This window comes from Rhinatrema bivittatum, chromosome 19 (genome assembly GCF_901001135.1).
Source record: "Rhinatrema bivittatum chromosome 19, aRhiBiv1.1, whole genome shotgun sequence".
Taxonomy (NCBI): domain Eukaryota; kingdom Metazoa; phylum Chordata; class Amphibia; order Gymnophiona; family Rhinatrematidae; genus Rhinatrema; species Rhinatrema bivittatum.
The window spans coordinates 33775203-33801750 of NC_042633.1; the positions used below are offsets into that span (position 1 = coordinate 33775203).

General features: G+C 48.7%; 1 protein-coding gene across 2 annotated transcripts in view; it reads right to left on the minus strand.

Moving 5' to 3' along the window:
- LOC115081184 (A-kinase anchor protein 8-like) overlaps nucleotides 1–26548 on the minus strand; it is a 62773-nt gene that overhangs the window by 19411 nt on the left and 16814 nt on the right. For both annotated transcript variants that reach the window (XM_029585708.1, XM_029585707.1), the window contains exons 4-12: nucleotides 22547–22979; nucleotides 22048–22150; nucleotides 14980–15020; nucleotides 14533–14569; nucleotides 13330–13420; nucleotides 11976–12117; nucleotides 11049–11154; nucleotides 3182–3312; nucleotides 1346–1438 (exon numbers count right to left, since the gene is read on the minus strand). In XM_029585708.1, the coding sequence (XP_029441568.1) occupies nucleotides 1346–1438; nucleotides 3182–3312; nucleotides 11049–11154; nucleotides 11976–12117; nucleotides 13330–13420; nucleotides 14533–14569; nucleotides 14980–15020; nucleotides 22048–22150; nucleotides 22547–22979 (1177 nt within the window). The remainder of the gene's footprint in view (nucleotides 1–1345; nucleotides 1439–3181; nucleotides 3313–11048; nucleotides 11155–11975; nucleotides 12118–13329; nucleotides 13421–14532; nucleotides 14570–14979; nucleotides 15021–22047; nucleotides 22151–22546; nucleotides 22980–26548) is intronic.

Sequence of the window (26548 nt, forward strand, 5' to 3'; positions counted from 1 at the left end):
AGTCAAAGACAGCGACACAATTTGAAATCTCTTTCTTTTTACAGAATAAATCCAATCAATACTTGCTTGAGCTTGCCCTCAAAGAAAAGCAGCAAGGAAGGAACCCCATAGGGTAAGGGCAAGCTATCAGGAAACAGCAGGGTGAGCTGTCTGGCATCTGCTGGAGACAGACAAATACTGAAGGGCTGCAGGGTAGGCTCTGTCCTCATATAGGATACCCTTTCAGTTTTGGTCTGTCTCCACCTGCTGGACAGGAGGCTCAACCCACGATCTGGACTGATCCGGGTACGTACAGGGAAAGGGGGCTTACCCCTTGCTGTGAATATCCGGAAAGGGGGGGGGGGGGGGGGGGGGGGAGAGCACCCATCTGCGCCTTGAGCCAGAGGGTCACTGGTGGAATCGAAGGCGGAATCGAGGCTGCATGGGTGCCTGATCCCCTGGCTTCAGAAGCACCGTCAACCCCGATGGACCTTCCTCATCCTAAGAGTCGCTCACCAGAATGGGAACCAGTGGCAGCAGCAGCGATGCTCCCCTTGACCACGAAGGGGCTGGCTGCATCGATAAGACACAGATCAGCAGTTCCAGCTCCAATGGAGTCAGTGACAGTCTACTCTAACATGCGTACCAGAAAAAATTATTACTGAAAGAGATGAGGAAAAATCCACGAAACGCAGAGAGATGCAACAATGTGGAAGTGAAGTAGCATGCTCAGTTTTCTGTGCCGGGCTCCATCCGTCACCCATGTGCGAGGACTACTAATCTGCCTGCCTTGGAGAAACAACATGATCAACAATATGTAGCTGTATCTGGGGTGGGTATCAGTGAGTCGAGGGATGGAGTCACTTTAGGATCAGTTCTGGCCTTTGACTCCCTGGGCAGGAAGTTCTTGAGGAAAAAGTGACAGACAAAGATACCAAGAGGTCAATTTTCAAAGTGACTTCAGAGGGCAAAAAGCATTTAAGCCATGGCCAGTAAAGAGCAGCCCAAGAATGACTGCATCCTTCACTGGGGGAGGGAATATGACAGTCATATTTCATATTGGAGCAAAACATGGGAGGCCATGTATGTATGCTAAGCACTGAAGAGCTGGAGAGTGAGTACATCCTTTCCCCAAGGACAGGAGGAAAGCTGTAGCTCTGCATGTTCTCTATCTAGTGACTGCTAGGTGGGATGGAGTAAGGAAAAAGGCTGCGCAGGTTGTCCCACTGGAAGCGTAAAGAGAAAAGCTGTGCTCTCAGGTAAGAGATGCTGGGCATGCCACCTCCCTCATAACTTATAAGAGGTGTATATGATGGTGCCGGAAAAGTGCTAGACAGAAAGGAAAAGGCAGCCATGCAGACCTTACCTTAAGATATTTTACTAGTTTATTACTGAACGATTGATGGAGGATGTTCCTTGCAACCATCAGCGCTGACTTCTTAGACTTTTCCATCATAACCTAGAAAAAGGAAGCAATCGTTCATTAAAAAGTTACTCAAATTATTTTTCCACAAAAGTAGAGATCACTAACCAAAAGCCAGCACTGCCTTCCCTAACATCATACAGAGTACAGAAAATTGGTCCTTACCTGCTAGTTTTCGTTCCTGTAGCACCACAGATCAGTCCAGACAAGTGGTTTTGCATCCCTACCAGCAGATGGGATCCAAGGCGTCAAACTACCATTGCATCCTGATTCTCCCCTGACTGAATGGGCATCCGGCTCCTCACACAAAATGGCTGCCGTTCCTACGCTGAGCGGGAACGGAGCAGACCTGTGCTCCTCCAGGCGCGCTTGAAAGCGCGAAACTGGGCATCCTGCCAGCTGTGAGGGGCCCTCCCCACTATGGAGGCACCTCGTACACACCCCCTCACGGGAGAGCCTAGACCCAGGCTTTCCGCATGCACTGCACTGGGAGGATCGCGGCATCTGAAGCGGAGAAGGGGAGCCGCGAGGCAGACAGCTGATCTTAATGGACACGCTGTCAGCAGCGGGAAAACTCGTCCGCCGCAGCAGGGACTCTCTGCCACGCTTTCAGACCTAAAAAACAGTAATGAGAGGGATGGAGCGTCTGTCGGCTGCCCCGAGGAAAGCAGCTTCTCAGGGCAGCAGGTCGGATCGTGACGAGGAGGGAGAGGCTGGACCACCAGCATACACCCCCAATGAGGAAAGCCAGGTATTCCAGCTGTAAATAAAGAAATAAACTTACCCCGCATACAGGGGAGCAAAGGAGAAGAGAGTGTAGAAACAGTTCTGCCTGCAAGTCAGGCGCTGTGGGGCCTAAAGCCCAAAGAATAGGTCAGACAACCAAACTGCTTTTTTTTTTTTTCAGTTACCCAACTTGATCCATCCAAGTAAGAATACAGGAAAAAGTAAGTTAAACTTAAAGAAGTGTAATGGGGAACCAGAGGTTCCACACTCGCATCTGCTGGAGTCAGAAAGATACTGAGGATTTTCCAGAGGGTGCACTGGTTTATAAGGGAGCACCCTCTGAAGCTTTCTCTGCCTCCACCTGCTGGACGGGGGACATAACCCACTGACTGGACCGATCCAGGTATGTACAGGGAACCTCCTGACCTCTAGGGTATGATGAAACCTACACTAGTCTGACTAACCAAAAGCTGGTCTTGTATACATAATTTCATTATGCATTACTGTCTTGGCAAGACTTAAAGGGGAGAATGCAGTTTTAAAGAGCTTATTCAATTGCTTCAACTCTCCCTCCAGCATTGTCAAATCATGAGCTGAAATTCAAATCAACATAAAAATACAAAAAAAAAAAAAAAAAAAAAAGAGTCTTCTTCCTCACGACCCTCAGGTTGGCGCTCTCACTCGTGTGGTCGATATTGGCCTGGTCATCCATGGAAAAAGAAAACTTGTTTTCCTATTCTCTCTACAATCAGCAGAACAAAAATTAGCCGCACACAATCCCATCCACCTCCCCACAGCTTGTAACTAAACTGAGGAATTTCAACAATGGTGTGGGAAAAGCTGTCCATGAACTAAAGAGACTTCTAATCTGAGCCCAGAGCACGGTCAGATGTCTATGGAGAACAGCAGCTATGAGTAAACTTTACTTTGCCATCATGTGACTGCCAGAATGTACAGTGTATCACCTCCAGTCCCCCTACCAATTCGTTTGTTGAATAGTGCTTGGCTCCGGAGACATTTGCACACCTCTAACCTGCTCCCCAAGCCACATACCTTGCTGTTGTTGTGGTGGGTACTGGACCTGAAGTGCTTGTCCAGAGCAACCTGCTGAATGGGGATGAAGAGATTGCAGGCAGTACAGTGAGCTGCCTCTACTTTCTTCACAAAATATTCCAAAGGAAGATCTGAAGAGAGAAATCTGAAGGTCATTTTCACCACAGTGGTTAAAATAAATAAATAAAAGCCACCACTACCCAGAAAAGTCCACTAAAAGTACAATGAATTCATTTCTAATTGTGAGTTCCATTTAAGGAGCATACAATACTGGGAACTGTAGCCTATGGTTCCTTCATCAGCTGACTGGGTGTTTGGGGGGGGGGGGGGGGGGGGGGGGGGGGAGGGGCCCGGGCAGCCAAAAGCCGAGGCCCACAGTGCCTCAGCTTCAGATGCTCTGCCAGAAAGCAAGATTAGAACAATTTCCAAGTGAGATGAAAAAGTCAAGTGTGGAGGAAAGCAAGCAAGGCCAAATATACATGTCTAGTTCCCCTTCTGCTTAAGGGATTTATTAAACTGAAGTGTTACCCTTTTTTTTTTTCCTGTGATTGATATTTTGTTGAGTTTTTCAGAAAGTACACAACACGGTGCCTGAACCCGATCCAATAAACACAATGTCTAGCAATATGCAATAAATGAAAATTATTCCTTACCTGCCACGGATCAGTCCAGACTGTGGGTTAAATCCCCATTCCAGCAGATGGAGACAGAAGAAAAACTTGTGAGGCGCTCTGAATTACCCATGAGCACCCTCTGCGTTCCATCAGTATTAAAAATATCAAAGCAGAACAAAAAACTCTGATGAATGGATCAAGCAAAACACTCCCAACCAAATAGGGAACTATCTACAAGTTGTCGTTAAGACCTAGTATATGTAGCCCAAAGCTTGCAAATGCAATCCCGAAGCCTTCAAGAAATCTTGCAACCTCGTTATACAGATGAGCAGGCTAGTTGTGCTGAAAAAGCAAGATCTTAGACCAGAAATCTGCTACGGAAAAGAGTAGGTGGGCGTCTGGCTGATCTGTGGTACTACAGGAACGAAAATTAGCAGATAAGGAATAATTTATTTCCCTGTACGTACCCGGATCAGTCCAGACTGTGGGATGTACCAGAGCTTCCCTATGTAGGGTGGGCCACCGATAGCCCAGCTCGAATGACCTGAGCCCCAAAAGAGCCCCCGAGCGGCAGTTGAAGATTCAAGCGATAGTGATGCGCAAATGTGTGCAACGAATTCCAGGTAGCCGCTCTGAAAATCTTCTTCGGAGACCAATCTGCTTTCTGCCCAGGAGGCTGCTTGAACTCGGAGAGAATGAGCCTTTATACCATCTGGCGGTGGATGCCCAGCGCCAACAAACGTGGTAGAAATAGCTTCCTTTAGCCAGCGGACAATGGTGGTTTTAGAGGCCTTGTTTCCCTTCCTGGGACCACTCCAGAGGACAAAGAGGTGATCCGATAAACAGAAATCACTGGTAGCTTCCAAATAGCGAAGGAGGACGCGCTTGACATTGAGGCATCTAAGGTCTCTGGCACAGTCATCCTGGAAGGACGGCAGTTCCACCAACTGATTCAAATGAAAGGATGAGACCACCTTCGGTGGAAAAGATGGTACGGTACCACAAGGACACACCTGAATGCACGAAGTGTAGGTAAGGCTCTCTACATGACAAGGCTTGAAGCTCAGAGATTCTTCGAGCAGAACAGATAGACACCAGGAATACTTACTTGAGTGAGGTCCTTGAGGGTAGCTCTTTTCAGAGGTTCAAAAGATGACCCGACAAGAATTCGGAGGACCAAATTCAAGCTCCACAGGGGGCATAAATTGCATATCGGAGGCTTCACATGCTTTACTCCCCTCAAAAACACCGGACCATGTCTGGGTGTGCCGAAAGGGTAGATCCGTCCCGATGAAGAACAAGAGCCCCCAGAGCTGCTACTTGCACTCTAAGGGAATTGTAGGCTAATCCCATCTCTAGCCCTCGCTGTAAGAATAACAAAATCTGAGCTATGGTCGCATGACATGGAGAGAGCTGAGTGGACCGGCACCAAGAGTACCAAACCCGGACATAGGACATGGAGGTGGAAGTCTTCCTAGCCTTGAGAAGAGTGGAGAGAACAGCCTCTGGATACCCACATCTTCTCAGCAGTCACCTCTCAAAAGCCAGGCTGCTAGACAGAAGCGATCTACCTGGTCGAAAAATACTGGTCCCTGCCGTAGAAGGTTTGACAGATGTCCCAGTCAAAGTGGACCGTCCACCGCTAAGTTGACCAAGTCTGCAAACCATGGCCGATGAGGCCACTCTGGAGCCACTAGAATCACGGGCCCCCGGTGACTTTCTATTCTTTGGAGCATCCTTCCCATCAGAGGCCATAGCAGGAACACAGAGTAGGATGTTCCGTGGCCACGGAAGGACTAGGGTCTTTACTCCCTCGGCGCTGCATTCCCTTTTGCAACTGAAGAGGCGCGGAGTCTTTGCGTGGCCATCAGATCCAGGTGGGGAGTCCCCATCGCATGAGGAGTAGTGATGCTGCCACTTGAGCCAGTTCCCACTCTCTGGGGTCTAAGTGCTGGCGATGTAAGAAATCTGCTTGAACATTATCCATCCCTGCAATGTGAGACACTGCCAGATGAGACAAGTGGAGTTCCGCCCACGGCATTACCTTGTTTGTCTCCCGAGCGACATGGAGACTTCGTGTCCCTCCCTGACGATTGATGTACGCCACTATCGTCGCGTTGTCTGAGAGGATGTGGACTGCTCGTCCTTGGACTAGGGGAAGAAAGTGCTTCAGTGCCAAGTGAACCGCTCTTGTCACCAGACTGTTGATGGGCCATGCTGCCTGAACTGTTCATTGCCCCTGCATCGATTGGTGGTGCACACTGCCCACCAGCCGGCGAGGCTGACGTCTGTCGTAATGATCATCCACTGCGGAACCTCCAGGTCCACCCCTCGTAGCAAGTGATCTAGGTTGAGCCACTAGGTCAGGCTGTCCTTGGCTAGGGGTGGTATAGGCAGAAGAGCTTGAAATTCCAGAGACACTGGCTTCCAACGGGAGAGTAATGCTCTCTGCAATGGACGCATGTAGGCAAATGCCCAAGGCACTACATCTATAGTGGAGGCCATGGAGCCCAACACCTGGAGATAGTCCCAAGCTGTGGGAAGTCTGAGGTTCCGAAAGTGCTGAACCTGAGTGGGGAGAGATTGGGCCCGATCCAAACGAAGAGAGACTGTGCCCACTTTGGTGTCAAAATGAGCTCCCAGAAAGTCGAGTGATTGCGACAGTGAGGCTACTCTTGGTAAAATTGAAGACCCAGCAGAGCGATTGGAGGAGGAGCAATACTCTGTCCACAGAGTGCTGCCACAAATCCCTGGACTTTGCCCGGATGAGCCAGTCATACAAATAGGGATGGACCAGAATTCCTTCCCTCCGTAGGGCCGCTGCCACCACTACTACCATTACCTTGATGCAGGTACGAGGAGCTGCGCCAGGCCGGAATGGCAGGGCCTAGAACTGGAAATGCTGCCCCAAAATCTTGAAGCAAAGGAAGTGCTGATGCTCCTTCAGGATGGAGATATTAAGATAAACCTCAGTCAAGTCCAAGAACACGAGGAACTCTCCCCGGTGTACCGCGGCAATCACTGAGCGCAGGGTTTCCATCCTGAGAGCCCTGTTGACCATCATGAGTTCCAGGATAAGTCGAAAGGAGTCTTCCTTCTTGGGGACTACGAAGTAGACTGAATAATGGCCGAACTCTTGATCCGATACCGGCACCGGGAGAATGGCACCCAAATCCAGAAGCCGATCCAACGTCTGCCGCACTGCACATTGTTTCCTTAGTCTGCATGGGGAGAAGATAAACCTGTCTCTGAGAAGTCAAATTCTAAAGCATAACCGTGCTGTAGAATAATTTGACCCACTCCTCGTAGACGAGGGAAAGACGTCCTCCTATCCTGTGAACCGAAGAGTGGGCTGGCAATGTTTCATAGGGTTGATTTAGCAGGAGCTCCTTGTGTAGAGGAGTCCCGAGCTGGTCTCCGGCCTTGAGAGGAATGAGACCAGGACTGCGACATCGAAGAGGGAGTCCTGTGAGGCACCGGTCTAGTCTGACGAAAATGCTGTTGGCATCTGAACCGGGTCCACGTAGTTTTGAAGGTTCTGGCGGTCAGAGGACGATCTTCTGGCAATTTATGCACCTTATTCTCTCCAAGCGATTTAAAGATCTGGTCCAGTTCGTCTGGGGTGGACCCATCAACGTCCCCATCTCCAAGGAGACAGTCCTGCGACCCAGGGTCTGGCGGATTAGGAGCTAAAGACCTTGAGGAATTAACAGCTGTTCGTCCTGACTGTCCCCTAGAGGGATCCAACACCCCTGATGGCCTGGGGACCTTTGCTGGTGTAGGTCCCTTTTCCTGCCATTCAGCCTCCGTTTCTAAAAAAGCTTTTGGGATTTATTTATTTATTAACTTTTATTTACCGACATTCGTGAAACACATCATGCCGGTTTACATAGAACTCAATTGGGAAATACAGTATAACAATATAACAGTATAACATTGAAACAATAGGATGTTACTAAAACGAGAAGCAAACAAACAGAAAAACCAAAAGCAAAATACAGCAAAATAAATAATGTTAAAGGAAAACGAGGAGGGATGATACAGTAAAGTCCGCGGATGTCGTTCCCGCAGACTTTATGCACTAGCGTGTCCCTAGCGCCTCCTTTTGGACTGGAGCGGCGGTTGTCAGCGGGTTTGACAGCTGACGCTCAATTTTGCCGGCCTTTGTTCGAGCAAAATTGAGCGTCCGGTTTTCGACCCGACAGCCGCGGGCCGACTTCAAATTTTTTCTTCTTTTTTTTTACCCTTCGGGACCTCCGACTTAGTATCGCTTTTCTGTGCACTTCCCCGGTGCCCGAAGAAAGTAGGGCCTACCTTTGGGTAGGCGCTAATTTCTGAAAGCAAAATGTGCAGCTTGGCTGCACATTTTGTTTCCTGAATTGCACGGGAATACCTAATAGGGCCATCAACATGCATTTGCATGTTGTGGGCGCTATTAGGTTCGGGGGATTGGACGCGCGTTTTCAGCCCCTTACTGAATAAGGGGTAACGCTAGCATGTCGAAAACGCGCGTCCAATGGCGGGTTAACACTGTACTGTATGGCCCGTTTGTGCATTAAAAGCACAAACTTAGAAGAAAAGGCCTGCTGTCTCTTTAAGGCCCCCCCCTAAGGGGAGGGGCCGCATCAGGAGGAGAGGCAGGCTCTAGGTCGGCCGGTCGCACAGGGCTTAAATTAGGTGTAATAAAAGTACAAAATCAGTAGTAAAATGAGAAGGGGCTTTCCCTGGAATTGGAGGGGGGGGGGGGGAATACAGTCCTGAGGGTCCAAGATCAAATCTGGAGAGTCCACGGGACTTAAAGCCAGAGGGGATGGATGAACTACAAAATCCCTTCCCCCGTCCAGCAAAGAAACAGGCTCTATATGTGTAGCAGGCCGGCTCTCCCCATGTGGATACAAAATGGCGATCAAGGCCTCTGGAGGGAGGGGGGTGAGGCGTTGCCGCGGGAAGGGCAAAGTCCTTCTGTGCCTGACTGCTACGAGCAGGAGAGAGAAAAAATTGCTCTCCGCTCCTTCCCCCATAAGCTGCTGGTCCTTGTACAGGGTACTGCTTAATAAAAAAGTAAAAATCTTTCCTCTTTTTATTCTCCCCAGACAGCTTAAAGTGACAAAGGAATTTTACTTCTCTGACAACAAGAGGCCTGAGGCATGAAACTTCTCATAAGAACATAAGAAATTGCCATGCTGGGTCAGACCAAGGGTCCATCATCAAGCCCAGCATCCTGTTTCCAACAGAGGCCAAACCAGGCGACAAAGAACCTGGCAATTACCCAAACACTAAGAAGATCCCATGCTACTGATTAGCCAATCGTCCAGGTAAGGGTGTACCAAGATCCCTTCCTTCTTCAGTGTCGCCGCCACGACCACCATGATTTTGGTGAAGGTTCTGGGAGCGGTTGCTAGGCCAAAGTGTAGTGCTCGGAACTGGTAATGGTGACCCAGTATCACAAAGCAGAGTCAGTGCTGGTGATCCTGATGGGCTGGGATGTGAAGGTAGGCTTCGGAAAGGTCCAGGGAGGTTAGGAACTCTCCCGGTTGTACTGCCATTATTACAGAGCGAAGAGCTTCCATGTGGAAGTGTAGTACCTGCAGGTGACGGTTGACGTTCTTGAGATCCAAGATGGGCCGGAATGATTCTTCCTTTTTGGGAACTATAAAATAGATGGAATAGCACCCCGTATTTTGTTGGGGTGTGTGGACCAGAGTTGCCGCCTTCAGACTAAGTAGTCTTGTTAGAGTGGTTTCTACTGCCAGTCTCTTGGAGTGGCAGGGTGACATCATAAATTTGTCTCGAGGGAAGCTGCGGAACTCCAGAGAGTAACCCTCTCGAATGATGTTTAGAACCCATTTGTCTGACGATATCTCAACCCATCTTTGGTAGAAGAGGGCAAGTTGATCCCCTATATCCTCTTCCTGTGGATGGGTCAGCCCAATGTCATTGCGGAGCACGGCTGGAGCCTGACCCCGGGCCTGGTCCCCTCATGGTCTATTCCGAAAGGGCTGGGACCTTCCAGAGGGCAAGTTCCTGTAGGGTCTGAAGCACTGCGATCCTCTACCCTTGGTTCTTCTGGGGGAGGAATGGTGAGATCTTTAACTCCTATTTTCTGGTAGCTGAGGTACTGGGGATTCATCCTATTTGCTGGCTAACTTCTTCAATTCGCTTCCGAACACGAGAGATCCTTTTAAAAGGGTATTCTTGTGAGATTCGCTTTAGATGTCGTGTCCGCAGACCAATTCCATAGCCACAGTTGTCTTCTGGCTGCCACTACTGAGGCAATGCCCCTGGCTGAGGTGCGCACCAGGTCTGAGCTTGCGCCTGTGAGGAAGGCTGCTGCCAGTTCCATTGTCTCAGAGGTCTTAAAGTGACAGAATAATTTTACTTCTCTGACAAGAGACCTGAGGCATGAAGCTTCTCAGGGGTCTCCACAGGGAAGGGACTGGACCACCCCTGCACCCAGCTCCTCCTCTTCCCCTCGTGGGGAAGGCACAATGGCCGCCGTTCAGAAACAAGAAATTCAGCGCTGCTACCTGTCAGAAACGACCCGTTCTCCCGTTCAGTCAGAGGAATGGCGCGTCTCTGCAACTGTTAGGCTGCCCTGAGGAAGAAACGGCCTCTCAGGGCAGCAGGGGGTCGTGGGGGAGAAGTTGGACCAACAGCATTCACCCCTAAGGCAGCTGAAATACTGACTGTAAGAAATCAGTAAACACTTACCCCAAAAACAACATAAGACGGATCTGTCACTGAAAACAAAGTCCAGCCTGCAAGTCTCCAGAGAAGCTGAACACTGAGGCTTTATAAACAAAACACACTTTATAACTATGATCCATCCAAGGAAATAATTAAAGGAATAAAGAAACTCTGAACTATCCTCTAAATGAACTGGGGAACCGAAGGTGCAACTGCCATCTGCTGGAGTCAGAGAAATACTGAAGATTTACAGAGGGCGCACCAGTTATCAGGGACCGCCCTCTCAGTTTTTGCTCTGACTCCATCTGCTGGAAGGGGGGCATAACCCACGGTCTGGACTGATCTGGGTATGTACAGGGAAGCTTCATGTTAAATATTTATTCAGTTTGATTTGTACTTGTAGAACTATTCCAAAATTTTATCCTCAAGAGATATTGTATATTATGCTGCTGTAGCCCACTGAAACAGAATTACAAGCTTCAGACAAATGTTCAATGGCTCCACTGTATTCCTGAGCAGATGAAGTGGCACAGGAGGAACTCTTGGCATTGTGACCCCGTTTGCACCTGCGATGTGATCCTCATCTTTTATGATCTGCAGGATTGCTGCATTAACATCCCCGAACGTCTCACGGCGCTCCTCTGTCTTCTTATTTCTGTTGGCAATATATTCCTGCACAGAACCAAGACATAAATAAAACACATTTCCTACATAGCCCCAGGTCCTTATGAAATCCTGCTCCATTCCTTGATTTCTAACTCTTCCTAATAGTCATGTTTTATTGTTCTGCTGTAATCTACCTAGCAATGGATCCCATTATAAGCGGAATATAAATATTTAAGAAATAAAAATAGGAAGAAAATACAGGAAACATTTTAAGCATATGACTATTTCAGTACACAGGACAGTAAAGTCCTCTTAACACTGCACTTGCACTCCGCTTATTAAAATAAGTAGTTTCTAAAAAGTCTACGATTCACTTTTTATCTACCAAATTAAAAGATGGACCAAGACACCGAGTGAATTCAAACTGTATATGAAAACGTGCTGGGTTAGAGGTTTAATGCTGTAAATGTGCTGAGTCAATGACCGAACCATCTCCATGCCCTCAGCTAGATCTTAAGGCAGTTTGCATCAGTTGCTGACACAGTCAGTCAGTTTTCCACACCAGTTAAGTCAGCATCCATATATCCAGCAAATTCAAAATGTTGCATTTTCTCAAAAGCCAGAGATTCTAGTCATCTGATGCTAACCAGTATGAGTTTTGTTCTGGGCACTGGCCTATGTGCAACCACAGAGCCATCTGGACTATATAATGCTGGCCAGCAGTTTCAGGCTTGGTTTTCCCCTGCTACCAAGCCTTATCAATAAGACACTTCAAGGTTCAACCTCACCAGTGTGTGCAGCCCCTAACTTCACTGGGAAGTTTCTTTCAAGCATTAAGGTCAAGAGATACAAAACTAAATATCCCCAGCGAGTACCCCAAGACCCACCTGCAAGAAGCCAGCAATCTGCTGTGGAAATTGTTTTCCAATATGTTTAAAATGGTCCTTGTGGAATCTGCTGTCCATATGATTCATCATCTTATCCTCGTAAAATGTATTGTATTTACAGAACGGACACGAAAACTGCATTCTGGCAAGAGAGAGGAATTAAACACAATGTGAGCAATAAGATACAAACCTCTCTAGCTCATATGGTCAAGCTTGTGGGTCCTTCCTTCTGGAACAAACTTAACATGAGTGCGATCATTTGCCTTTTAGAAAAATGCTGAAGGCCTTTCTTTTCGCCTGTGCCAATAATCTAAAGTCACAATGTGAAACTGAGGACTCGGCCCAGTTGTCCTCTGGCGGTTAGGATCATCTGTTGTCTTTCACCATAGCTCATCAGGTTGATACCGCATAGATGTACTAATTTTAGTTTTGTATGTTTTGATATTTGTTTGGTTTTATTGTAGTGCTACTACTGCGTATGTTCAGTTGTTACCAACTGAGCTCTGTGGATCAACGGGTTAGAAATGTTAAATAAAAATAAAATAAGACCCCTTGGTGGGGGTCATATGGGTACAAAGATCGCAACCACGGATGTGGGGAGAGGACAAAGACCTCGTGAGGGACTGTGATGGACATGGTCCGGGGGTACTGGGGGCATTGGCAAAAGCTGGACACCTTATCAAAAAGAATGTGGCATGTCTTGATGGCTATCAGCCACCGGGAGGAGACGCCGTCAGTAATAGACCTCAAGGTACCAGGAAAAAAAAAATAAAAAGCACCCCCGAAAACCGGAGGGACTCGGCGGAACGCGGGAAGAAGAAAAAACAAACAAACATTCTCACAGAAACGTGTGAGCTCTATGGCCACGAGGCTTCAGCTTCAAGGAAAAAAAAAAAAAAAAACTGAAGAGGGACCCCGCGTGGATGTACGGTTAGCGGCATGCTGGGCGTATTTTCTGATGAGGTCACCCATGTGTGAGGACTCCCATATGCTGCTTGTCCTTGCATCACCCTACTTGACAGAGAAAACAAACACCTCAGCTTTTGCCATCTTGCCTTTTTTTCTGTAAAGCTTTGCTACAAATGACAAGGCCCTAATAAAGAAATCCACATTTCGAGGCAGGAGGCCCTGAGTTTGGAAGTGTCTTGTCCCAGATGCTGTGAAGCTAGCTGTACATCCCAGAATGCGTTGATCTGCAAGGTCGTCTTGGTATACCTTGCGAACACATTCTGGGATGTACAGCGAGCTTCACAGCATCTGGGACAAGACACTAAAAGGATTAATCGTGGCTAAACAGAAATAGGAATGCCGTGATCAGTTGTGGTCATACTTCCCCACCATGCAATCCCGTTACCTTCTTCTCCGCTGGTTCTGAGTCCTCTTCTTCTCCACCTGCAGCTTCTCTATGACCTGACTGACCTCCTCCAGAACGGTTAAGACAGAACCTAAGAAAAGGGGACAGAGGAATGAGAAGTGTACAAGTTTCAATCTATAATGCCCAATACCCTAAGGAAAATGAAAAAATATGGTTAAAAATGCAACAGCCAGAAAATGTAATTTTCTAATTTGAATGTTTTATAATGCAGTTTAAATTAGCTCATTAGGGTTCCTTATACATACCCAGATCAGCCCAGACTCCTGGGTTTTGCCTCCCTGCCAGCAGATGGAGACAGAGAGGCTCACTGACACTGACCAGAGCCGTGCGCCGACAGCAAATGTGGCGATAGTTTCGGGGTTTCCCCATGGTGCTTGGTCTGGTCTTTCCCTGGCACCAAGGAAGTGGAGGAACCAGATGTCAGAGAGCACCAACAGCGGCAAGGGTCTAATCACCAGCTCCCTGATCCTTAGAAGCAGTTGCTGGGGGTTCAGAGAGGCACAGTATATCCAGCAGTTCCCCCCTACCCCCAAGCGTCGCCCGTATAGATGGAGTGGACTTCTTGGGGCCAGAAGGTTTCTCCATTGTGTCGAGACAAACACAACAGCCCTTGGGGTCATCTGATCACACAGCCGACACCCTCCAACGTCAATCGATGCCCGCAGGCAGAGGATGCAAACCTCATGCGGGTCTGTGATGTACAAGGTCCATGGGTGAAAACTGGCCGCCATAAAAACAAGCCGGCAGGCAGTCACAGGGAAGCAAGCCCTGGTTACAGACCACGAAAAAAGGTTGAATGGTAAAAGTAACCTACCGCAGCAAAGGGGCACCCACGAAGAAAAAGTGCTTTACAGCTAGGAAAAAAAAAAAAAGAGCACAAACTAGAGCTCCAAGCACTGCGGGGCGGAAGAATTGATATTGAAGGGGGACCTCGCCTGGATGCACGGACAGTGCCATGCTCAGTGTGCCAGCCTAAGCTTCTAGAAACTTTTGACAAAACGTTTTGTACCGGGCTCCATCTGTGAGGACTACCATCCTGCTTGTCCTAGGAGAATATACAGTGCTGGCAGAGGCGCAAAACCCAGGAGTCTGGACTGATTGGTGGTACTACAAGAACAAACATTTTGCAGGCGAGAACCAGTTTTCCTGTTTGCAGATATCTTGAAAGCACCCGACACTCACCAGATTCCTCCGTCTCCTTTTCTTCACCTACCCCCTCCTAACAGAAGACGAAAAACACAAAACCAAACACTGTTAGAGCTCAGACTTGTAGATAATCATTCAAAACACAGTATTTTTGCTTTGAGAATAGCTGGGAGAGCCATGGACAAATGCTCTAGGACGGACCATTTTTGGGTTGTTTCGGAAGGTTCTGGGCTTCTGACATTAAAAGTGGCCAATGGTGAGGGAGAGGCAATTGCGATGTTTTGGACTTTCTAAAGAGCAAAACCCAGAGCTTCTTTTAGACTATTCTCAAAAGGAGAATGAAAGAGCAATGGCAGAATATGGGTGGACACCACCTAAACCAACCCAGAGAACCAAGAGACATTCTGAAAACCCAATTCTGCTAAACTGAATATTGAACATTAGAAATGCCAGTTTTACATAATTTGGTTGACAGTTACTTACAGCTTTCGTACTCTTTTCAGCTGCACCTCCCTCTTGCTCTTCTAAAAACACAAATATTGCAGTGTTAGGTTTTTCTGAACAGTCCGTACCTTTGTCCAGTTCAGTCTCACTTCACAGCAACTAACATTTCACCAAGCATCAACATTAAGGAAAAAAAAAAAAAAAGGCAAGAGCCAGATAATACAATGAAAAACAGGGTATAAGCAGTGTGGGAGCCACTGCAGTTTGTGATAAACCATAAACCAGACCCAGGACCATGCTTGCCCATCACCTCGGGAGCAGCCCGTTTCCATTCTGCTGGAGGCTGGTGGCAGCTCGGACGCATATAAAGGAGTGACCTCAGCTAGCCTGTTCCTCTCGGTCTCTACCTGCCAAGCTGCCATGGCACACATGCCTCACTGGTTGAATTTGAAATCATTCAACAGGCAGCATGTTCCCCATTCTCAGTCAGTGAGCTCTGTAGTTTTTATGGTAATCTTAAGCCTCACAGAGACCATCACGGCAGTTTCCCTAACTCACGGCTACAACTTTGAAGGGCCGACCTTGTTGGTGGTGCCAAACTGTTTCCACTTTACAATGATAGACCTGACAGCACCCCAAAGGATATTCAAACACTGACATTTTCTGATAGCCTCCCCGCATCTTAGCTTTGAGTAACATTATCCCAGCTCCTTGCTTATGACTATTGCTTCAAACAATATAAGCAGTTTGATTCTTCATCCAGGAGTATTTAAATCCACTCATCTGCTTGACTGGACACAGGTGAGCTTTAACTTTTTATGGGTCTTAAGACAACATTTTGAACCAGAGATAAAGGAAAATTAGTTCTTACCTGTTAATTCTTGTTCCTGTAGTACCACAGATCAGTCCAGACCATGGGTTGAGCCTCCTGTCCAGCAGGTGGAGACAGACCAAAACTGAAAGGGTATCCTATATGAGGACAGAGCCTACCCTGCAGCCCTTCAGTATAACCATTGTCAAAGCAGAAAAATATCAAAACCAGAATAGGATCAAGCAAGCAACCATAGAACAACGTAAGAGACATGGTATAACTACACTCTTGCATATACTTGGTGCTTGAACCACCAAGGCTTCCGGTGTAATTCCTCAGAATTCTTGCACAAAAAAGTAGTATTAGAATCTGCAAGAAAACAAGCTTCGAGAGGACAAAGAAAGAAACAGGGAAGGGAGTCTGGACTGATCCGTGGCACTACAGGAACGAAAACTAACAGGTAAGAACTAATTTTCCTTTTCCTATATGTACCCGGATCAGTCCAGACTGTGGGATGTACCAAAGCTTCCCTAAACCGGGTGGGACCGAGAAAGCCCCGCTCGAAGCACTTGCCGCCCAAAAGAACCAAAAACCGGAGCTTGCACATCCAGACGGTAGTGTCGAGCAAAAGTATGAAGGGCCATCCAAGTTGCGGCCCTGCAAATCTCCTGCGGAGAGACCGATTGACTCTCTGCCCAGGAAGTAGCTTGGGAGCACAGTGAATGAGCCTTAAGGCCTTCGGGAACCGACCGAACTTGGCAAAGATAGGCCGAGGAGATTGCTTCCTTCAACCACTGCGCAATAGTGGTCTTAGAAGCCTGCTTACCCCGATTGGGCCCACTCCAGAGGACAAAATGATGGTCCAAGACCCAAAAGTCATTGGTAACCTGGAGATAGCAAAGAACTCGTTTGGCATCTAGCTTATGGAGATCGCCCCCAGCCGTACCCGCAATCTCCTCTGGGGAAAACGCAGGGAGTTCTACCGACTGATTGACATGAAAATTAGAAACCACCTTTGGTAAGAAAGAAGGGACCGTCTTGAGGGATACCCTGGAATCGGAAAAGTGCAAAAAAGGTTCCCGACAGGACAACACTTGGATCTTGGAGATCCGGCGAGTGGAGGAGATAGAGACTAGAAAGACAGTCTTGAGCGTAAGATCCTTTAACGTAGCGTGATGGAGAGGTTCGAATGGAGCCGCACAGAGGGCCCGAAGGACCAGGTTAAGACTCCACGACGGGCAAGTTGGCCGAGAAGGCGGCCATAGGTGCTTGACACCCTTCAAGAACCGAATCATATCCGGGTGTTCTGCTAACGGATGGCCTTCTACCTGACCCAGGAGGGAGCCAAGAGCTGAGACTTGCACGTGCAGAGAACTAAAAGGAAAGACCCTTGGAAAGACCTTTCTGAAGAAAAGAAAGGACCAACGAGACTGGGGCGGAGCGCGCTGAGACACCCGACCGCACAAACGGATTCAAAAACCTTCCAGATACACATGTAAGCCAGAGAGGTCGACTGCTTTTGGGCTCGCAGCAAGGTGGATAGGACCTCCTCCTTGTAGCCCTTACGCCTCAGGCGTTGCCGTTCAAATACTAGGCCACTAGACAGAAGCGATCGGCCTGGTCGAAAAATACGGGCCCCTGCCGAAGAAGTCGAGGAAGGTGGCCTAACCGCAGAGGTCTGTCCATCGCTAGGTTGACTAGGTCCGTGAACCACGGCCTGCGCAGCCACTCGGGTGCTACCAGAACAGGTCCCCGGTGGAGTTCTATTCTTCTGAAAACTTTCCCCACTAGGGGCCAAGTACAGAAGGATGTCCGCCAGCCAAGAGAGCTAGAGTATCCACGCCCTCCGAGCTGTGCTCCCTCCAGCGGCTGAAGAACCAATTTGCCTTGGCATTGCACAAGGTCGCCATGAGGTCTAGGTGGGGCGGGGGGGGGGGGGGGGGGGGACAGACCGCCGAGGCCATCGCTTTAGACTGGACACAGATGAGGTTGTAGAGCACATCGGCCCCATAAGCGCCGGCTTTGAGATGCTCAGCCTGCTCCGCCTCTGCCGACGGGAGGTCCTGATTGCAGAGTAACTGTTGAACCCACCTGAGACCTGCCGTCACATGAACCCCCAGCGCCAAGACTTCAAAAATGCGCTTGGTCTGTGCCTCGAGCTTGCGGTCCTGGGCGTCTTTCAGGACCGTCTATCCCTCCACAGGGATGGTGGTAATGTTTGGTGACCACAGAGACGGGGGAGTTCACGGAGGGATTTTTTTTAAATTTCCAAACACTCCTCTGGGAGGGAGTAGAGTTTATCCATGGCACGCGCCACCGGAGTCCCGCTTCGGGAGCCCTGAGTCCCGCCAGGACCGGGTCCATATCTTTAGGCAAAGAGGCCATAAAGGGTGTCCGCGAGGGGCCCCTTCAACATCAATTCCTGGAGGATAAAAGGGATGATGGTTTCAGCTCCTCCCTGCGGAACGTCCATAGGACCCTGGTGTTGTCCCCCTCCAGGGAAGGAAGGGTACCCTTGGTATCAAAGGAGGCGTCAGGATCGGGGAGTACTGGGTCCACGGGGGGGGTGGGTGTTTCAGACCTTCCTCCTCCTGCAGGCTGGCTAAATAGGATTTATGCAGAAGGAGGACAAATTCTGTGGAAAAACAGGCCCTAGATTTCCCAGGAGAGGGGAGACAGAGGGAAAAAAAAAAAAAAAATCAGCCCCCAAGCCGCTGAAAAATCCAAGATGGCCACCGTTCCCGGGCTTTGCAGACCCAGGAACGGCCTTGGCCATGCTCTGGGGGCTTGATCCCCGGGCTAAATTTTCCTGCCCTGCCGAGGAGGGACTCCCCCCCCCGGCAGGCAGGCAGAGCAGAGGCCCTCTCTCACAGGAGAGGCAGGCTGCCTGCCGCAGCATAGAGAACTGCACTGAAGAAAACTACAGAAAAAAAAGTTTTGACTGGCAGCCTGCAAGTCCGGAGTGAAGCAGGGGGGGGAAACCTGCTGACTCCTGCCTCTCCGGCTGCCGGTTCAAGCCCTCTGAAGACCAAAATGAAAAAGATGGGTCTACTGCTGTAGGGTAGGTTAAAAAAGCACTTTGAATACTTTTAACTTTAAACTATTATTTTTATTTTTACAGACTGAGCACAGCAGTAGGGTTCTAAGCCCCACTCGGCAGCCAGAGGAGGGGGAGATGAGAACTGGAGCACAAGACTCAGTCCCTACACCTGGAAGTGGCTACGGACTCAGGCTATGCACTGCACAAGGGGCAAAGCCCCGAGTCTGGCAAGAACCAGGAGACTGAACCGTCTCCTGTAGAAAAACAAAATCTAAAGGAAAATTAGTTTCTTACCTGATAATTTTCGTTCCTGTAGTACCAAGGATCAGTCCAGACACCTGGGTTGTGACTCCGCACAGCAGACTGAGACAGAGCAAAACTTGTCGGGCACCCCTACATATAGTAAGGCGCCACCCACAGCCCGTCAGTCTTACGTAATGTCAAAGCAAATTGAACAATTCCAACTAACTAACTATCTATACCGGCCGAAACCAGGGCCGATTCAAAGAACCCCCAGCACCAGAGGCCCCAACAACATACAAGTAAAACAGAGCCCTACCGAGCGGACTCTCCTCAGCATAACACCCAAAAACAGACTACGTGGGCGGGCTCCTGGACTGATCCTTGGTACTACAGGAACGAAAATTAGCAGGTAAGAAACTCATTTTCCTTTCCCTGTACGTACCAGGATCAGTCCAGACTCCTGGGATGTACCATAGCTAAATCACCGAGGGTGGGAACCAGAGAGTCCTGCTCGGAGAACCCTCTCTCCAAATCCCCCGGAATCCAGGCCCTGAACATCCAACCGGTAGTGTCTAGCGAACGTATGCAATGACTTCCAAGTCTTGCGGTGACACGTGCGAAGATTCCGCCCAAGAGGCGGCGTGTGCTCGCGTCGAGTGAGCCCGAAGACCCGCAGGAACAGGCTTCCCGGACAGAATATACGCCGAAGCAATGGTTTCCTTGAGCCAGCGCGCAATCGTGGCACGGGAAGCTGCCCCACCGCGTTTAGGACCCGACCACAAAACAAAGAGATGGTCCGAAACCCGGAAAGAATTCGTTAACTTCCAGATAACGGAGCAGAATTCTGCGGACATCCAGTTTCTTCAACATTTTAGAGTCAGGATGAGAACGCTCACCGTCCGGAAAAGCGGGCAGCTCAACCGACTGGTTCAAATGAAAAGCTGACACCACCTTCGGAAGAAAGGAGGGAACCGTCCGTAACGAGACCCCCGCCGCAGAGAAGCGCAAGAATGGCTCCCTACAAGATAGCGCCTGCAATTCTGAAACTCCTCTCGCTGACGCAATAGCCACGAGAAACACTGCCGTAAGAGCGAGATCCTTTAGCATCGCACGCCTAATGGGCTCGAAAGGCGCCGTACACAGAGCCGAAAGAACGCAATTGAGATTCCAAGAAGGACAAGGCGGACGCAATGGTGGCCGCAAATGCTTGGCTCCCCGAAGAAAACGCGCCACATCCGGATGATGCGCTAGAGACCTACCGTGCACCTTACCTCTGAGGCAACCAAGCGCCGCTACCTGGACCTTAAGCGTACTGCAAGACAGCCCTCTCGCAAGCCCTGCCTGAAGAAAAGCAAGTACATCCGGCACGGATGGCAGCACAGGATTCACCTCACGAGCTCTACACCAGTCCTCAAACACCATCCAAACCCTCACATAGGCGAAGGACGTAGAACGCTTCCTAGAACTCAGCAAGGTGGCTACCACTGCATCTGAATACCCCTTATTCTTCAAGCACTTCCTTTCAAAAGCCAGGCCGCGAGACAGAAGTGATCCGCGTCCTCCAAACAGACGGGTCCTTGACGGAGAAGCGCTGCCGCCCCTCGGAATCTGAGAGGGGGCTCCCTTGCTAACTGCAGGAGGTCCGCGAACCAAGGACGCCGCGGCCACTCTGGCGCCACCAGGATCACCTCCGCAGGTGCACTGCACAAGGGGCAAAGCCCCGAGTCTGGCAAGAACCAGGAGACTGAACCGTCTCCTGTAGAAAAACAAAATCTAAACTCCCTTTCTATTTTTTTTTTTTTTTATAGGAAGAAAAAACCACCTAGATCTCTAAAGAATAAGTACTTGATCCATGAAGAAAAGAAGAAAAGAAAAGCTGACTAGCCTAGAGCAGGATACCGAAGGGTGAGCTGCTACACCTGCTGGAGACAGACGAATACTGGAGGGTTACAGGATAGGCTCGGTCCTCATAGGATATCCTTTCAGTTTTAGTCTGTCTCCACCTGCTGGAAAGGAGGCTCAACCCACAGTCTGGACTGATCCGGGTATGTACAGGGAATTTGGGTTTGCTATGACAAAGGGTGTGAAGACTTATGCAAGATTTTTTTTTATTCTTAAAGTAATTACTTTTGGAATATTTCTACTTTCCCCAATGAAAATGTACAAGTGTAGATAAGTGAAACAAACGATACTTTCTAGACAGCAGAATCTGAACAATAAACAAGGGTATGAACTGTTCTGCAAGGTACTATAAAGTCCACCCAGTTTGTCCATTTGTACAATCTCAAATCTTGTTCAATTTCTGATGCATACTAATCCTCATGGAATACACTCCAGATCATAGTTACCACACTGAGTCAGGCCATGGTCCGTCAAGTCCAGCATCCTGTCTGACAATGGCCAATCCAGGTTGCAAGTACCTGGCAGATCCCATAACAGATCTAACTCCTGTTACTCACTCTCAGGAATAGCAATAGCTTTCCTTAGTCTATCTAGCTAATGACGACTTATGGCCTTTATCCAAACCTCTTTTGAACCCTCTTATGCTAGTCACCTTGATCATGTCCTCCGGCAAAAGATTCCACAGCTCTACAGTGTGCTGAGTGAAAAAGGGCAGTGCCCAAAACTTGTTTTGAATCTACTGAATAGTTCATGGAGTGTCCTCACAAAGCTATCGATGTGCAATTCAACCCTCGTCGGCAAAGTCCTACCAAGATAATAATCCAGCTGTAGAGGCAGGAGAACAGGTTTAAGTGTGACCCAATCAGATGTTAGGATGCTGGATTTGACAAGTCACCTCCTGAGGCTACACGGTCTGCATACCATCTACGTGCCCCATCTGGTCACAGGGATTTCCTGCCAAGTCTGACCTCACTCTTATTGGGCTGGATCTCCCATTCCAGTGAGCAGCACTTACTGATGTCTTGTGCCAATCTCAGCGTGTCACATCAACACAAATTCAATTCTCAGCCCCCAGCACTGCAGTGGCTTGACTAGAGCAAAGGTGCCTTACCGTCTTCAGATTCAGAGTTGGCAGAAACAGTTTTAGCCTGTTTACTGAAAGGTTCATCAGTAGTGTTAGTCGTCTTCTTCTTGCCTCTCCTTCTCAGATATGGCTGAAGGAAAAAGGAAAGATCAGCTCCAACAACTGCTCAAGAGAGACCCTGCCCCCAACACAAACTTCATATCTACAATCCAAATTAGTTTTTCTTCAGCTACCAAAAGATATTACCTATTTAAAAATGTCCCTACATGAAGGATGTACTTTTGACCATATCTCCTTTCTTACAAAGTTTATGAATTTTAAGTCTTACAGTACAGCACTCTTTAATTTTGACACGGTCGGGCTTTGGTGCACTGGCCTAATTACATAGGCACCTTTAAAGGATAAGATGTCATGCAATAGCATGAACTGTATTTGCAGAGAATGGGGTATGGGGGTTTGTATCTGCTTAGCAGAGCATCTGTTCTACAGGAAGTAAACGGGGAGTGGTGTAGGCAGAGGTACTTACCTGGTTTTTGTCCCACATTTTCCAGTTTTTCTGGGCTCGCTGTTTGAAAACCGCAGTTAAATTTCTCGTTCCCTGAAGCCTCTCAGGGACAATGTTGTGGGAGGAGGAGGGCTGGGCCGAGCCAGAGGCACCTCGGCCCCGGCCTCTCTTTGACTGCAGCGGCTTATTCCATTCTCCGCCCATGTACCCGGAATAGGAAGATGCCATGGATCTCTTATTATTTCGCCGGCCTCTGGCCCAGTTCTGGCCCTGTTGGCCATAGTTGTCCCATGCTGTGTTCTGGAACTGGTCCCCGCTGTTCCCGTAGGAGCTGTCATAGCGACCATCATAGGCAGTCATGTCCTGGTCATGTCCAGCCTCACTGTAACTGTAGCCGGATCTGTATAGATCATGGTCGTTCAGTGAAGAGTTGTAGGACTCATATGAATCATACCTGCAAGAGTCGCACAGCAAGCAAGGAACCATGTTAGAGCCTGCCAAGAAATGGCAGCGGAGATTGAACCAAAAAAATATAAAGGTTAACTGCTACAATAAAAGACTTTCACCAGTTTAAGTTATCAAACAAGGTTCAGAGGTTTCACTCAACATGGGAGTTTTTCCTTGTGTGATACAGCAGTCAGAGGGGAGGGCAAAGTACTGGAATTCTGTTCCACTTCAGCTTGCAACAATTGGATTGGATTTTTCTCCTGTGGCTCAGTTGTAAGACAGGTTTGCAAAACGCTCGGGAGCCACTATTCATTTCCACAGCATTACTAGACTTTCATTTAAATGTATCAGACTATTTAAAAAATAAATAAAAGCCCACAACGTTCCTAAGCTGAGCAAAGGCTGCTCTGCAGTGGAAACCAATCCGTTTTGAGTCTATTCAGTAGCTCAATTTTCCCTTCATGACTGTAGCAGACATTTATGGCCACTCAACTCACTCAATGATACTACACACTCCCACTACAAGAACAATTACGCCTGGAGTTTAAAAGCCCTGCACATGTAAAATAGCAAAATTGGTTCTTACCTGCTAATTTTAATTCCTGTGGTACCACGGATCAGTCCAGGACAGCTGGGTTTTGCCTCCCCTCCAGCAGGTGGAGACAGAAAAAAAAAAAATCCAAACTTCGGGGACTCTGTCCTATACCCCTGAGGTGCCACCTAGTGTCTGCCAGTATTACACTGTATCCAAGCAGAAATTACATAAAACACCCTCCCTCCGAAGAGCAGAGTAGATGAAAACAACTTGAAACTAAATGAATGAAAAACATGCCAAAATCCTTTTCCCTAAAAAGGGGGGCAGTCAGTAAAAACTGGCAGAACAATTGATCAGCTACCGGCCGAGCGGGCTCTCCATTTTCCTCCAGGTGGGCGTCTGGACTGATCCGTGGTACTACAGGAACGAAAATTAGCAGATAAGAACCAATTTTCCTTTCCCTGTACATACCAGGATCAGTCCAGCCCGTGGGATGTACCAAAGCTTCCCCAACCAGGGTGGGACTGGAAGAGTCCCGCTCGGAGTACACTGGCCCCAAAGGAACCGGGCTCTGGAGCCCCGACATCAAGCCGATAATGTCTGGCAAAAGTATACGGAGACTGCCAGGTAGCCGCCCTACAAATTTCCTGTGGTGACACCTCTTGACACTCAGCCCAAGAAGTCGCCTGAGAGAGAGTAGAATGAGCTTTAAGTCCAGACGGAATCTGATACTATCGCCTCCTTCAACCAGCATGCGATCGTGGCCCTGGAAGCCTTCTGCCCCTTTCTGGGCCCACTCCACAACATGAAAAGGTGATCCGAGAGTCAAAAACTGTTCATCACCTCCAAATAAATGCAACAAAACTCTTCACATCCAACTTCCGCAAATCTCTAGACTCAGGAGAAGAAGAATATACCCCCGTGAAGGAAGGGAGCTCCACGGACTGGTTCAAATGAAGAGGATACAACTTTTGGAAGAAAGGTGGGAACTGTTCTCAAGGAAACTCCTACCTCAGAAATCCTCAAGGCTCCCTGCACGATAAGGCCTGTAGCTCGGACACCCGCCTCGCGGAAGAAACAGCCACCAGAAAAACCGCCTTCAAAGTCAGATCCTTCAGGGTCGCTCGTTTCAATGGCTCGAAAGGGGCATTACAAAGGGTTCTCAGCACCAAGTTCAACTTCTACTACGGACAAGGACTCCGGATCGGAGGACGAAGATGCTTAGCTCCTCATAAGAAATGAGCCACGTCCGGATGAGACCCCTTGCAACCCCCTGCACCTTTCCTCGAAAACTACCAAAGGCCGCTACCTGCACCCACAGCGAATTGAATGCCAAACCTGCCTGTAAAGATCCAGGATTTCCGGAATAGATGCCCTGGACGGCTGTACTTGGTGGTCGATACACCAGACAAACACTCCCCAAACTCTAACATATGCTATAGGAGGTAGAGGTTTTGCAGGAACGTAAGAGTGTGGTTACCACCACATTCGAGTAACCCTTACTCCTCAACCGGATGCCTTTCATAAGCCATGCCGCTAGACAAAAGTGATCTGCCTCTGCGAAATAAAACGGGGCCCTGACGCAATAGTGTCTGAGACTGACGAAACCTCAGTGGACCGTCCACCACCAGATTCAGGAGGTCCGCAAACCAAGGACGCCTCGAGAATCACTCTGCCTGCGTGTACCTCGATGCGGCGTAGAACCTTTCCCACCAACGGCCACGGTGCGAAAACATACAACAGGATGTCCGGCCAGAGAAGGACCAGTGCATCTACCCCTTCTGCCCCCGGTTCTCTCCGCTGGCTGAAGAAGCAAGGGGCCTTGGCATTACTGTACGTCGCCATCAGATCCATGGTGGGCCTGAACACTGGTCGCACAGAAGACGAAAGGCATGGGCGAGTTCCTACTCTCCGGGATCCAACTGGACATTGTCCACACCAGCAAAGTGAGAGGCCACTATCCGGTAAAGATGTTTCCCTGCCCAGCGGATCAGGAGCTGGGCCTCCGCCGCCACTGGACGGCTCCTGGTGCTGCCCTGACTATTGATGTAGGCTACCGTCGTCGCATTGTCGGAGAGCACCCTCACCGATCTGCCCTCTACCATCGGGAGGAGGGCTGGGAGCGCTAACCGAACCGCCTTGGTTTCCAAGCGGTTGATTGACTATGAGGACTCCTTCTTGGTCCATTGGCCCTGGACTGCTGCATCTCGACAAACCGCTCCCCACCCAGAGAGGCTGGCATCTGTGGTCACTACAATCCAACAGGGTATCTCCAAATCCAACCCCTGTCGCAAATTGTGCGGCGAAAGCCACCACTGAAGACTGAAACTTGCCTCGCCCGACAGGGGCAGGACAAGATGGAAGCACTGCAAGAGGGGATTCCAACGGGATAGCAAGGCTGACTGAAGAGGACGCATATGTGCAAATGCCCACAGCACGAGGTCGATCGTCAAGGCCAAAGAGCCCAGGACCTGCAAGTAACCCCAAACCCTGGGTCGAGCTAGAGATCGGAATGATCCCACCTGCGATGAGAGCTTCAAAATCTTCTCTTTGGTCAGAAACACCTTTCCCAAGGCTGTATCGAAGCGAGCCCCCAGAACGCCAAAGTCTGGGAGGGAACCAGATGACTCTTCTCAGGGTTGACCACCCATCCTAACGAGTCCAACATCCAGAGCACCTGCGCCACTGTGGCTCTGCAGAAGCCTTCTTTTTTTTTTTAATTTAATCTTTATTAAGTTTTTTATCAATGATTTACATCATGAAAACAAGCAAATATGTAATACAATGGAAATAACAAAATAATAAGTATATTGTTACCACATCATTCAGTTGTTACATATCCCATAAAAGGGGGAGACTATTCAAGAAAATTTTTTAAGGAAATCTATAATTACATAATTATTACTGTAAGGAGAAGGAGTATATATTTTTACACACCATTGTCCTTAGATGCCTCAGTCTGAGCCTGGCTTTTATCAGATAAGAAAGTTTCCAAATGTGTTGGATCTAGAAAACCAAATTTATTACCCCTATAATTAACT